At 41.3% G+C, this 13,554-nt stretch overlaps 1 protein-coding gene across 7 annotated transcripts in view; it reads right to left on the reverse strand.

Moving 5' to 3' along the window:
- UNC5D (unc-5 netrin receptor D) overlaps window positions 1–13,554 on the reverse strand; it is a 647,952-nt gene that overhangs the window by 107,581 nt on the left and 526,817 nt on the right. For all 7 annotated transcript variants that reach the window (XR_008377393.1, XM_053578669.1, XM_053578673.1 and 4 more), the window contains one exon: window positions 11,996–12,160. Coding sequence is in view for 6 of the 7 variants with exons in the window: in XM_053578669.1 (XP_053434644.1) it covers window positions 11,996–12,160 (165 nt within the window). In the remaining variant the exon portion in view is untranslated. The remainder of the gene's footprint in view (window positions 1–11,995; window positions 12,161–13,554) is intronic.

Genomic DNA, 13,554 nt, shown 5'->3' on the forward strand with positions numbered 1-13,554 from the left:
ACGCCCAGCTATTTTTTGGTTGCAGTTTGGCCGGGGCTGGGTTTGAACCCGCCACCCTCGGCATATGGGGCCGGCGCCTTACCGACTGAGCCACAGGCGCCGCCCTGAAAAATATTTCTATTGCTATCTTCTACCCATTGTTCAAGATCTCTTCATTTTAACTACGTTAAGCCAACAAACGGCTCCTGGATGTCGCTTGTGAGGACAACGAACTTCTAGAATTGCCCTTAGTGAAAGCACGTGACGGGGGTACCTTTAGGAGATATAGTCCCTCCCCCCCTTACATCCAGGAACTAAGATAAACAAGTGTCCATAACAACCAAGCTCCAAGATCACAAGTGGCATTTGTGTGTTTTAGTTTTGAGCTCAAGAATTTAAATTTAAAAAAAGGGGCAGGGGCAGCGCCTATGGCTCAAAGGAGTAGGGCATCGGCCCCATATGCCGGAGGTGGTGGGTTCAAACCCAGCCCCGGCCAAAAACTTAAAAAAAAAAAAAAAAGAAATTATTTTTTGAAAGAGACCAATCTCAGTCTGTTGCCCAGACTGGAGTACAGTGGTGTCAGGGCAGCTCACTGCAGCCTCTAACTCTTGGGCTTGAGTGATCCTTCTGCCTTAGCTTCCTGAGTAGCTCAGGGATGTGCCACCATGCCCAGGTAAATATTTTGTCTTGATATAGTGCCCAGGCTGGTCTCAAACTCCTGGCCTCAAGTGATCCTCTAGCCTCAGCCTTCCAAAATGCTGGGATGACAGATGTGAGCCACTGCAACCAGCAATCATGGAAATTTCTAGATTTGATGCCAATTTTGTTACAGTCTATCCATTCCTACCGATTCCTTGTGTGTTTGTTTTGTGATGAATATACAGAGTAAAATGTGTTCTTGGGCTGCTGCAAACACCATTCAGCATGTGTCTACAAAACCTTCTCTTATCAGAAATTAGCCTCAAAGTGATAAAATGCAATGATTCCAAATCTGCTCCAAGGGACAATACACACTAAAGTCCCTTTTCTATCCGATAAATTCCTCTTCTTTGATTCCCTAGCTTTCACCCACAACAGAAACATACACTGCATAGATTCAAAACTGAATGAAAATGCCCAGGGTCTACGGTTCAAGCTTACGGAAGCATTTACTGTCATGACAATCACTTACATTAAGGCAGGAGTGATACTCACAATATTTAAAAATTATTTTAAAACATCAGTATATTGAAGAGGTATCTTCACTCTCATGTTTAATTCAGCATTATTCACAATAGCAAAGATATGGAAATGACCTAAATACTTGTTGATGGATAAATGGATAAAGAAAATGTAGTTTATATACACAATGAAATATTATTCAGCCTTAGAAAAGAAGGAAAACTTGCCATTTGTGACAACCTGTGTGAATCTGGAGGATATTATGCTAAGTAAAATAAGCCAGTGGTGGAAAGACAAATCCTGCCTGGAATCACTTACACGAGGAATAAAACGCTGAATTCCCAGCAATGCGGAGTAGACTGGTGGCTGCCCGGGGCTGGGCAGGAGATAGGATGTCAGTTAAAGGGAATAAAGTTTAATCATGTAGGATGAAGAAGTTCTGGAGACTCAATGAGCAACAATGTGACTACAGTTAACACTGTACTGCATATGTGAAATCTGTGAAGAGGGCAGAGTTTTAAGTGTTCTCACCATACACACACGCAAGGAAAGAAAGAAAAATACCAGCAGATGCTTTATGAGGGGCAGGCTAATTATTTTGGTTGTTGTAATTATTTTGGTTGTTGTGAATATTTCACAAGTATACATGTATCAAATCATCAAGCTAGATAACTTACATAACATATATACAATTTTTAATTACTGATTATAACTCAGTAAGTTGGAAAAAAGAACTCCCATCTGTAAGTGCCAGTCTTGACACAAGGTCACGGCAGCTTCCCGTTGTGTCCAGGGTTAGCCCTTTGGTTGCTGGGTCCCAGGGATGTCTGGGCAGGGAATGGATGGTGGGGGTGAGATTTAGGAGGGTATTTGTTAATAACGATTGTTTCCTCATTGCTAAAAAAACACTTAACAACTTATGTATACAGGCGATCGGTCCTATCTTATAAAAAATGCTTAAAGGGAAGCTGGGTATTGAGGACCCTTGACTTCCAACTGTTTCATTCAGCCTCCCAGCCCTCATGTTAGCCACGCATTTATACGCCATTATAGATCAAACTGTTGAGAGTCTACATCTGTCCTGTTTAGGTATTCTTAATACCTAGAATGGGAAATAGAACATAGTAGGTACTTAATGAAAATTTGTCCAATGAAACAGTGCTGCTGTGCCTTATTCACTGTTTATAGTTCCAATCATAAGCATTGTAAGTCCAGGTCCATAACTGTCCTGTGTTTTGAATGAATTCCTAGAACATTGTAGCTAAATAAATGCTGAAGAGGCTGGACTGGATACGTCTGTCACTAGATGACGCTACTTCTTTTGTTGGGGTAAAGTTGCCTTCATCACTCAAACGGTTAATTTCAAGTGTGATTGAATTAAAATAACCCCCCCCAAATGGGTTAAAAAACATATATTCTGAAAGCACTGAAATGTCAGCGGTATTATTTCCATATTATGGATATGTAGTAATATATATATTTTCTACATGTGTGTATATACTGAGGGTGACAAAAAAGGTATATATACATTTTAAGAATGGAAAAAACTTATTAAAATTGCAATAATACTCAAGTCAGGTCTGACTTCTGACACGAGAGATACGAGCCACAATGGACAAGCTATCTATTGAGTATAACAAATTTAAAACAGTTTTTTCTTTCTTAAAATGCGTCTGCACTTTCTGGCTCCCTCTGCATACATGGAAACTACTTTGAAGACATTAAATTACAATGATTTCAAGTTTTAAAGCTGGAATGAAACTTTGCTCAACGTCCTGATATTAGATGTGGACATAAAGTACATAATTGCAAGATTTGCTCAAGGTCGCCTGCTAGTTAACAAAACACCTGCACAGGGAGCTGTGACTCCTGAGTCCTGGTTTCAGAGCTGGTTACTACTCAGGGTATCTTCCTAAGTGACCATGGCTGTTTCCCATTCCACTAAACACTGACACTGTCCTGTACTAAACACACGGAAGTGAGACCAGGTGTCCAGTGTCACCCCACTGACACTCTGGCGGAGGGGAAGGTGGGGTTAACAGTAATGTCTGTTGATGATGCTACTATCATCTTCACTTTTTGCATCACCTTTTTTCTTTCCTTTTTTGAGATAGAATCTCACTATGTCACCCTTGGTAGCTCACAGCAACCTCCAACTCTTGGGCTTAAGCAATTCTCTTCCCTCAGCCTCCCAAGTAACTGGGACTACAGGTGCCTGCCACAATGCCTGGCTATTTTTTGTTGCAGTTGTCATTGTTGTTTAGCTGGCCTGGGCCGGGTTCAAACCCACCAGCCTTGGTGCATGTGGCTGGCACTGTAACCAGTGTGCTATGGGCGCCAAGCCTACAAATCATCTTTTGCAATGATCTTGAAGAGACACGTTACTTAACTTGTAATTTAAAGAGAAAAGGTGGAATCAAAAACAAAGAGGCTTCCCTTATTTCTATTAATGTGGTTTGTGCAGCACATGCTGGAGGCCACTGAATTTTTTTTACAAGAGTAGATGACTCAGTTTTAAATCACTTCCCTGACAGGGCTCTTGCCACTTCTTTTATAGCCCAACTACTCTATGATGTCAGACATTAAATCTTTCTCTGGTACAGACTAATATTTCTTATCCAGGGTTTTGTACTGTGGAATCCTTGACTAATTACACTAAAAATGTAGCATTTGCAACTCATAGAACAAATGAATCCGGGAAAGTCTGCTTTAGATGACAGCAAACCTAAATTTTCAAAAATTCCTCACCACTTTGGAGATCGTTAATTACTAACAGCCAAATCTATTAACTGCTGAAAAAATATTGAAAAAAAATTATAGCACGATTGCCCATTTTGGGATTTGGGATGTGGGAATGTGGAAAAAGAGTAGTGTTGAGTGTGCCCCAAATCACTGTTGCAGAATGGTGAGCAACAGCATGTGGTCCTGGGGTCTGCGGGAGGCTTCCCGATTTAGTACGTGTATGTCCTTGTTTGGTTCAATGAGGAACAATTTTTGAATTTGTGTTGACAAATTAAGATTTGCCTTATAAAATTACTTTCTGCCCAGATGTTGGAACACAGTGTTTCTTTCATCGAGGGAGGCCTGTAAATCCCTCTCCTGGGGCAGTGAGGACTGACCTTCCCTGCTGCGGTTCATCTGGGCCCCCTAGTCATCCTGTTTCCTTCTCCTGAGCCACCTTCTTGAGTGATTTTTAACTACTAGGTCAGTGGTTCTCAAACTTCCTAATGCTGTGACCCTTTAATACAGTTCCTCATGTTGTGGTAACCCCTAACCATAAAATTATTTTCGTTGCTACTTCTTAACTATAATTTTGCTACTGTTATGAATTGTAATATAAATATCTGATCTGCAGAATGTATTTAGGCGACTGCTGGGAAAGGGTCATTCGACCCCAAAAGGGGTTGCGATCCACAGGTTGAGAACTGCTGTACTAGATGGACTCGTAGAATTTTGGAACTGGTTAGGACCTTATAGGTCACCTGGTCTGTCCCCTTCTCAACACTGAATCCCACCAGCAAGGCAGAGGGCTGGATGATGGAGGGCAGTTCGTTCAGCTACTCACAAGTTCTAAGGAGGGATATGGAAAATTTTGTCATGGACTGTTAGGTTATTGTAGGTTCTCCTACAATTGATGGCATGTCTCAGTTGATCTGATGCAAAGCAGAACTGTGAAATGTTCTCTGGAAAGTTTTTTGCCCTTACATTTGTCACCCTCCATGATCAGGCTCTTGTCAAGCATCACCCTGAATAAGAATCTGCACTTGTCAGTGTTAAAGGTGTTATCTTTGATGCTCAACCTCTGTGCTCAAACACTCCCTAGTTCAGAGGCTCTGCCTGCATGGGCTTCTTGGGGATGCCATCCACAAAAACTCTCTTCTTTGAAATGGATTTGCCTTCTCACCCACCATCTGGTTCTATGACTAAAATTTCACTTCCTTAAGAAATGCTTTTAAGCTTTCTAACAGACTTGGGGCTCCTATTTACATGGACACAGGGACCTGTTATTATTTGTTTGTTTACTTTCCTTGGGTTTTTGTTGTGTTTTTTACTTTGCTTTTGTCTTCTTAATGTGATCTGGAGGTACCTGTATCCTGCTCTCCAGCTGCTCAAATTTAGTTTTAGAGTCCGTCCTGCTTACAGTGTTGGTGTTTTTGATTCCTCTCATAAAATGAACAAAGTTAACAAGATGTGCCTGAAGTAAATGGCTTTCCAGAGATTAAGTTTTTAAAGCACAACACATCACTTCCTGTCTAATTTCACCAAGAGAGTGAAAGCATAAAAAAGAAAAAAAAACACAAAACCCAAAATCTAAAACCAAAAGAATAAAACAAAACAAAAAAAGAAAATGAAAAGAACGTAAGCATAGTGGAAAAACACATACTGAAATATGTTGGGAGGAAAAGTAGATGAAGCAGAAAAAGAGGGAGACAAGTAGAATAATTGCCTTGAGGTCTATGAGCTGGGAAAGCAATTCCTGCCTAGGCTACTCTGCCAGGACTACGTACACACAGAACCACGAGGAAACAGAGGAGAAGACGGTGATGAAAGGAAAGTTTCCAGGATGACATACGTGTTTTGGAGCTGGTTAATAAGAAGGACCACAGATTTTTTTTAATAGCTTATGAAATACATATCAATCATGGACCAATGGATTGAGGCCAACCTTCAATTAGAAGGGAGATTCTGTTAAACAAAAAATCAGATGTCTTTATCTTTTTATTAGAAAGGCATACAAATAAAAATGTCCAGAGTAGATGCATAACAAGGAACCGCATCATGGGAACTTGTTGCACAGATTTTATTCTGTATCCTCGCTGCCCTCAGTTCCACTAGGATATGGCGTGAGTGCAACACTTATTGTTGACAGCAAAAATGACAGCTTTAGCTTTGTAAAATTAAAAAAAAAAGCCTCCACTATGCTACATGAGTATTAAGCTAGCTCCCCTTTATTTTCTTTTTTAATTAAGCGTGAAACTTTAGTCTTGAGCCACTCCAGTCTGTCTCGTTAAAGCTTGTTACTCACTGGTGGTCTTACTGGGTCCCGTAATGGCGAAGTGTTTACTGGGGCATGGGGGAGAGATTGTTGTTAAGCAGTTAATGACACCATATGTGCCAAAATCTACATTCTTATTACTCCTGTGGGTCTATGATATTATATCCACATTTGCAATGCTGTATACATGAAGGCAGCTCTGGATTCATCAACTGTCTGTCAGGCAGAAAAGAGGCTATTAGGTTTTCCTGGGAAAAATCTTTACGTAAAAGGAGCACCTACTATGTACTATACATTAAAACCACTTGGAAGAATTGTCAGTTAAGATGCTTTGTGACAGCATAAGAAGGCACTGTGCTACGATGTTGTCTTGCTGATGCCATTTTCATTTCTGGGCTAAGGAGAGCTTATGCTATAATTAGGCAATTGTGCATTGCAGCTTGTTCTGAAATATGAACTTATCCAACAAAAAGTTTAAGAATGAGTCAAATATTCTTGACTCTTTGCCCAAAGAAAGGAATTGACAGGTTTTTGTTTTGGTAAAGGGACACCTGTTCTTTGTAATCCTATATAAAAAATAGGTATTCTATAAAACCACTAGCAAACAAGTAGCAGAGTTATTTTAGATGCACAGCGCTATCTCCAGAACAAAATTTCTCCTATTCAGCATCTCAGGAAACACAGGGAAGGGACCCAGGTGATTACTGTAATGGGTAACAGTGAGGCTTGGAATTGTCCCAGAGAATGTGCTTAACAAGGCAGTGTCCCCATCAGGTGATTACAAGTTCACCTCAGGGGCTTGTTCTGGGTCAGTCAAAGCAGATCATTCAATGGACAATGTGGTTAGATTATTAGAGGGTGGCGGGTTCAAACCCGGCCCCGGCTGAACTGCAACCAAAAAATAGCCGGGCGGGGTATGGCGGGCGCCTGTAGTCCCAGCTGCTCGGGAGGCTGAGGCAAGAGAATCGCGTAAGCCCAAGAGTTAGAGGTTGCTGTGAGCTGTGATGCCACAGCACTCTACCCGAGGGAGGTACAGTGAGACTCTGTCTCTACAAAAAAAAAAAAAAAGAAGAGTTCCTCTTTCAGTTCCCTGGGGCATCTCTCTGGATTTCCTCTCTCTACACAGCTAGGTAGTAACCCTCTCTGAAGAAGACCCATGTAGTCTCAGGCCAACGCCCTCGGCTTTCTATCTGCTGGGGTAAAGACAGGGGAGTGGCTCTCCCTATTCCTCAGGATCAAACATCGGCCTCTGGCTGTGACTCTCAGAGCACAGAAGGAAACGGGACAACAGTCAGAAAACTACGGGATTCTGGTGTTCAAGCTCAGGAAACACACATCCACAGTTCCTGTTTCTTAACAGTTACAACAGTAATTATCTTTTTTTTTTTCTTTAGAAAAGCACTGTTTGAGTAGAAAGACATGGAATGTTTGGTTTATGCTTGCAATTTGGATCCTTGGACTCACCACTGTAGGCAAAAGTTGCCAATCTTACTCTCACCAGCTTAGCACCATTTATTTTCTTGTTGGGAGCATTTAGGTGTGGCCATCTGTGATAGCATAACACTGGGGGTCCTGTGCCCCAGTCATAACCGACCAAGCAGCAATCATACCCAAATATTAAAGTGATCGTTCAGAGCTGGCAGCTCCATCTTTAGGAGAAATGCAACCCTCGGGGACAACGTAGGAAACCCAGATGCTTTGTTGAAGGCTAATAAAACCCAAGAATTATAGGTCAGCCAAGAGCCAAGCAATGTCATTGTTAAAGCTCCACGAGAAGGCGGGAATTAAAGAATTGCTTTGGGGTCATGTTTGGCATAAAAGAAAAAAATTAGGATGAAGGAAATTCCCAAATTGTAACATGACCTAGATCCTTCAACAAAGCTATACTGCTCCATAAAGCTGTTGCCAAATGCTATTTTAATCAAAGATAGCATTCACTGGCGCTCTACCCTGAGAGCACAGCTATTTTCACCAAGAGCGCTCCGACAGAGTACCAGTGAGAAGCACAGAGGGATGCTGGCATCGGTTAACTGGACTGCTGTCACTGCTTCCTGCAGAGACAGTAAAATGATATTCATATTTGTGGACATGGTAGCCACTCTCTGTGTAAAATGACAGAATAACACATCCTGGAGTCAGGCTCTTACAAACACACCCCTTTCCCACTGACATGCAAATACATCCCAATCATTGCTATAATTTCAGACTTTACCCTTTCTCCCTCAAAAAGCTTAGTCACAGGGTCATCAGAAGTTTTCAATCACATTTGAAAGATACACTAATATGCATACTATGAAGGTTAAAAAAACGTGGGTAAGTAGAAAAGGAAAGAAACAAATGGATCAAGTAGAAAGAAAAGGCTCACGTAGTATTTTCAGCTCATGGAGGGATTTAACAGAGATCTTACCTCCTACATTGAACACATTCCAAGCCTTACTGTCTTTGTAGCTATTTTATTTCCACTGTATGAAAATACAAACAGAAAGAACTAAGCTTTCTGAATTTCCCAAGTACATATGCTTTTGTGATGGTTAATTCTACATGTAAATTTGACTAGGCCATGGAGTGCCCAGATATTGGTCACACATTATTTTAGGTTTTTCCGTCAGGGTGTTTTTGGATGCAATTCACATTTAATTCAGTACATGAGGCCAGGTGCAGTGGCTCACGCCTGTAATCCTGGCACTCTGAGAGGCCAAGACAGGAGGACTGCTTGGGGTCAGGTGTTTGAGATCAGCCTGAGTAACAGCAAGCCCCTGTCTCTAGTAAAATAAAAATAAAAATAATATAAAAAAGGAAAATTAGTCAAGTATGGTGTCATATACCTCCTATAGTCTCAGCTACCTTGGAGGCTGAGGCAGGAGGACTGCTAGAGGCCAGCAGTCTGAGGTTGCAGTGAGCTGTGATGATGTCACTGCACTCCACCTACAGAAACAGAGCAAGACTCTGTCTCAAAAAAAAAAAAAAAAAAAAATTGTCAAACCGAATAAAACTGATCTAAGCAACATATGGGTGGGCCTCGTTCTGATCTCCCCGAATAGTAGGGAATTCTCCTTCCTAACAACCTTCAAACTGGGCCATAAGGTCTTCCTGGCTTATGGCAACCTGACAACCTCTGGACCTGAACTGGGACATTGGCTCTGTAGATTCTGGACCTGCCAGACTTCAGAATCACAGGAGCCAATTTTTATAACAGACATTTCCCAGTAGCTCTCCATTGTACGCTTTCTGAATGTGTATGCGTGCTCCACTGTTCTGTTTCTCTGGAGAACCCTAATTAACACAGCACCTTGATTTTGTGCTTGGAAGCGAGGCTGGCCACTGCACTCTCAGTGCTGACAAAATCTTCCAGCCCTGAACAGAACTCTTAGTCAGTTAGATATTCAAGTGCAAATAAATACCATTCACATATGAGATAACAATTCTTTCTTACATTAAGAGATAACCATTGTCTCTCTTCAATATGTAACTCTTAGACTAAGCCTTAGTCAATTAAGATTGAAGACCAAGTGTAAGTCTAATCTGTGGTTGATAGTGAAGATTAATAGTATGATGATCTAAAGTTTAACCAGTAACCAAATAGTTACACTGTCATGTTCTGTAGAGGATATATGACATCCACAATTCCTGCTGTCTAAATTTAAAAATATGGCCTGTATCAATGAAAAACTGTTATTAACTTAAACATGTAGGCACCCCATGACTCAGGCAAATTAACACATAAAATTAACCATCACAGATACACAGACACTTGTAAAATTCAAATTCTTTCTTCAAACCTTTCCCAGCCATCAGCATGTGGTGGTGCTATAAGCTATTCATTGGTTTACTGAATAAAGCCCTTCCTGTGAACACTGGCCACATGTGGCTTTTGTCAGACATGAGTAGTTTCGTATTTTTTCTATAGAAGAAATAAAAGCATGCTCAAACACAGACACATCTTGGCCAGTGGTAGCACAGTGGTTACGGCACCAGCCACATGCACCGAGGCTGGTGGGTTTGAACCCAGCCCAGGCCAGCTAAACAACAATGACAACTGCAACAAAAAAACAGCTGGGCATTGTGGCTACACCTGTAGTCCCAGCTACTTGGGAGGCTGAGGCAAGAGAATCACTTAAGCCCAGGAGTTTGAGGTTGCTGTGAGCTGTGATGTTACGGCACTCTTCTGAGTATGACACAGTGAGACTCTGTCTCAACATAAAATACAAACAAACAAACAAACCAAACAAACAAAAACACAGACACATCTCAAAGGTATGTTTCAGAGAACTCTGGTGGCATTCAAGGATGGTCAGAAACACAGTTCCTTAAACATCTTGCTACTGAGTCTGTGTTCAGTATCCTTATGTTAGTAGGAAGTGGGACGGGGATGCATTCCAAAGAAGACAAGTGGTTGGTGTGTATTTATTGGAGAACACAGTCAACTTCAACCTGATGGCTAGGCTGTCAGGTGTTTTTGTTTTTTACTGTTAAACAAAGTTTACTGAGAAAGAGAAAGGTAGGTTTACAGAATAAGAGCAAGATATAGGTTTACAGAGCAAGATATGTTTGCCATAGACAACAAATGGGCAGTGGTCATCCAGAAAAGGCCTTGGTTGTCTTCTGTTACAGCCCCAGGCAATGTTTCTGACATTGGCAGGGCACTCTCAGTACTACCGACTGTAGAAACCATAGGCTATAGTACGTACTGCTTTCTGTGAATCGCCCATTGTAACCAATGACTAACCACACAGATTGAGTTTGAAAGTCCAACAGTTAGCTGGTGCTTGTCTTCAAGGGTCCCTAGTCATTTTGATGCAGAAAAACAAGTCCAACTTGGATGTCTCCTCCTTACTGTCCTCTTGCCAAATAAAAAGTGACACGTATCTCTGAAGAGATCACACACGATTGAGCTATGGTACTTTCTGTGGATTATTTACCCAGGAATTTTCTCAGAAGGGAACTGAGTTTCAAAGAATGAGCATGTTTTCGGTTTCACGTTTACAGACCCCGGCAGAATCAATACACCTTAGAGTTCATCTCAGCGGGCCAGTGGGACAGGGACTTCCACTCAACATCTGCTTTTCATCAGGAAACACTCAGATGAGCTCTTTATCATTCACCCTTGACAATGACCTAAAGCAGGTATCACATATGGCACCTGTAGTCAGAGAAGTTAAGCAACTTGCTTCAGAGTTACAATAAAAAGAGTGGCAGCACCACAATTATAACCTGTCTCTCTCTGACTCTCTCTGATACTCCCCCCTACCTGCTAAACCAGGTGGTCACTTGGAGACGGTAATAATAAAATCTCAAACTAGATCAAAGGCATGGGAGTTTTGAAATTAATATTCTGCTTCCTACTCTGTCAGACCACAGTTACACAAAGCCACCCCCTCAAGTTATCACGCCTCCTCTCCTCGCCCTTTGTAAGGTGACAGTCGCAATACACATCTCTGGACGCAAGTAGGGCCTCGTACAATCTATTAAATGCTTTATTGTGCTGCAAAATTCTTGAGAGAAATGTAAGCACCAGAATTTCACCAAACTTAAAAGTGGCAGCTCCTAAAACAACAGTCTAACGTACTCCTTCAATTATTTATTTTTTATAAAACCTTATTTATCCAGGTTGGTAAATATACACATTTATAGAACTTATAGGGACAGAATACTGAAATTTACACCATCTCTACGAACAATATCTTTGTTTGCTTTTCTTATACTTTTCCTCCAACTTTTCTGTTTTTGCTCTTGGCTTTTGCAGTTGTCTTTCTGCTGACGTATTTAACCACATTAATGGCTATGGCATTTTTTCTCGAGACCCCAGAATATTGTGGGTATCGTGAAAAAACACTGAAGATGTTAAACAGAAGGTGTTACCTAGGATGCAGAGTCCATCTGTGCAATTCTCAGATTCCTGGCTTAGGCCTTCGCAGAACCTGCCCCCGTTCCTCGGAGCTGGCGCGGTGCACTCCCGGATCCGCAGATGTTCACACTCGGGACTGCAGACTGACCATTCACTCCACACCTCCCAGCTCCCGTCCACTTTAAAGGGAAACAAAAGAAACATCATTAGAAAGACTTGAGTGACCATCAGGAGACTCACCTCAGGACTGCTGTTGTTCTGAGAGCTGGATTTTAAAGAAATAACCACCAAGACAAGAAATGAAATATCAATTTATCTTCTCTCCACGCAGACAGGCTAAAAGCAGGGCATTGTTCCCTTGCTATTTCAGGACAAGACCGATTATGGAGTTTAGGCAAGCATTTGAATTACCAGTACCTTGGGGTTGGCTAATGGTGTCAATATCCCTTCTTTCCCGGTCTTCCATGCATCTCAGATGGACAGATAAACTATGAGCATTAACTGCTGGTAATCAGCGTCTTCCTTATGGGTTGACAGTTTAGAACAGAGAATGAAATGACCTCTCTTTAAACCCGAAAGCCCCCAAAACAGTACAAAGTTAACCCAAATATATTGATAGCATTAAACTAAAACAGGTCAGTCAAACCCCAAGGCACCAGGACTTACACAAATAGAATTTCTTGGGTCATGGATTGCTGCCGTATGCAGAAATGAGGGAACTGAATTCAATTCCACTAAAAAGCAACCCTAGAGATTATGGCAGATGTTGGAGGCAATTGCCCCACAATCTCCTAGGAATAGTTCAACCCTGCTTATGTGGGTTATTGAAGATATTGCAATTTTTAATCCAGAGCAATTAGTCAAGAGTAGGGTAACACAGAAAATACTGAACTTGGAGCATATTTATGTTTGAGCCCTTGGGTTGGTTCTATCAACTTTTTGACTGGGCGACCCTGGGCAAGTTACTTAGCCTCCCTTTCCCATGCCTGTGAACTGAGGATAATCAATCTCACAACACAGAGTTAAAGGACACTGCACGTGTAAAAGTATCCTGCACAGTACCTGGCGCATAGTAAACACTCAGTAAATATTTTATTGAATATGAGTTCAAGATGAAACTTTAAGAATATGCTGCTGGGGAGAGTCTCACCTTGACATTCAGTGGAACTAAATTTGAAATTTTAAAGACACAAGGCTCTAGTCCAGTGTCTTTGGAGGCAATATTCTGTAATGCACATGAGACCCAGGATCAATTCATTTCTCAGTGGAAGGATATGCTTTCCCTAAAGAAAGTCATCTTCCATCTCATCTATTTCTCATCGTATAAACTGGGTTATGGCCAATAAGGGATGAACAAAAGAACTTACGAAATTTGGTAAATGAGCTCTCTCTCTATTCAGGAAGGAAGGCAAGCAGAGACCAAATGTAAAATTCTGACTGCTAAGACAATGCACAATCTGCCCATTGTCTTATAAATAAATAAAAAGCTAATATCAGGCTAGCTGAATAGTATCTAATGACAAAGAGTCAAATTTTTGGTACCTGCTCTTTTGTTGTTGAAGACAACACACCT

The sequence above is a fragment of the Nycticebus coucang genome, chromosome 24, assembly GCF_027406575.1.
Source record: "Nycticebus coucang isolate mNycCou1 chromosome 24, mNycCou1.pri, whole genome shotgun sequence".
Lineage (NCBI taxonomy): Eukaryota > Metazoa > Chordata > Mammalia > Primates > Lorisidae > Nycticebus > Nycticebus coucang.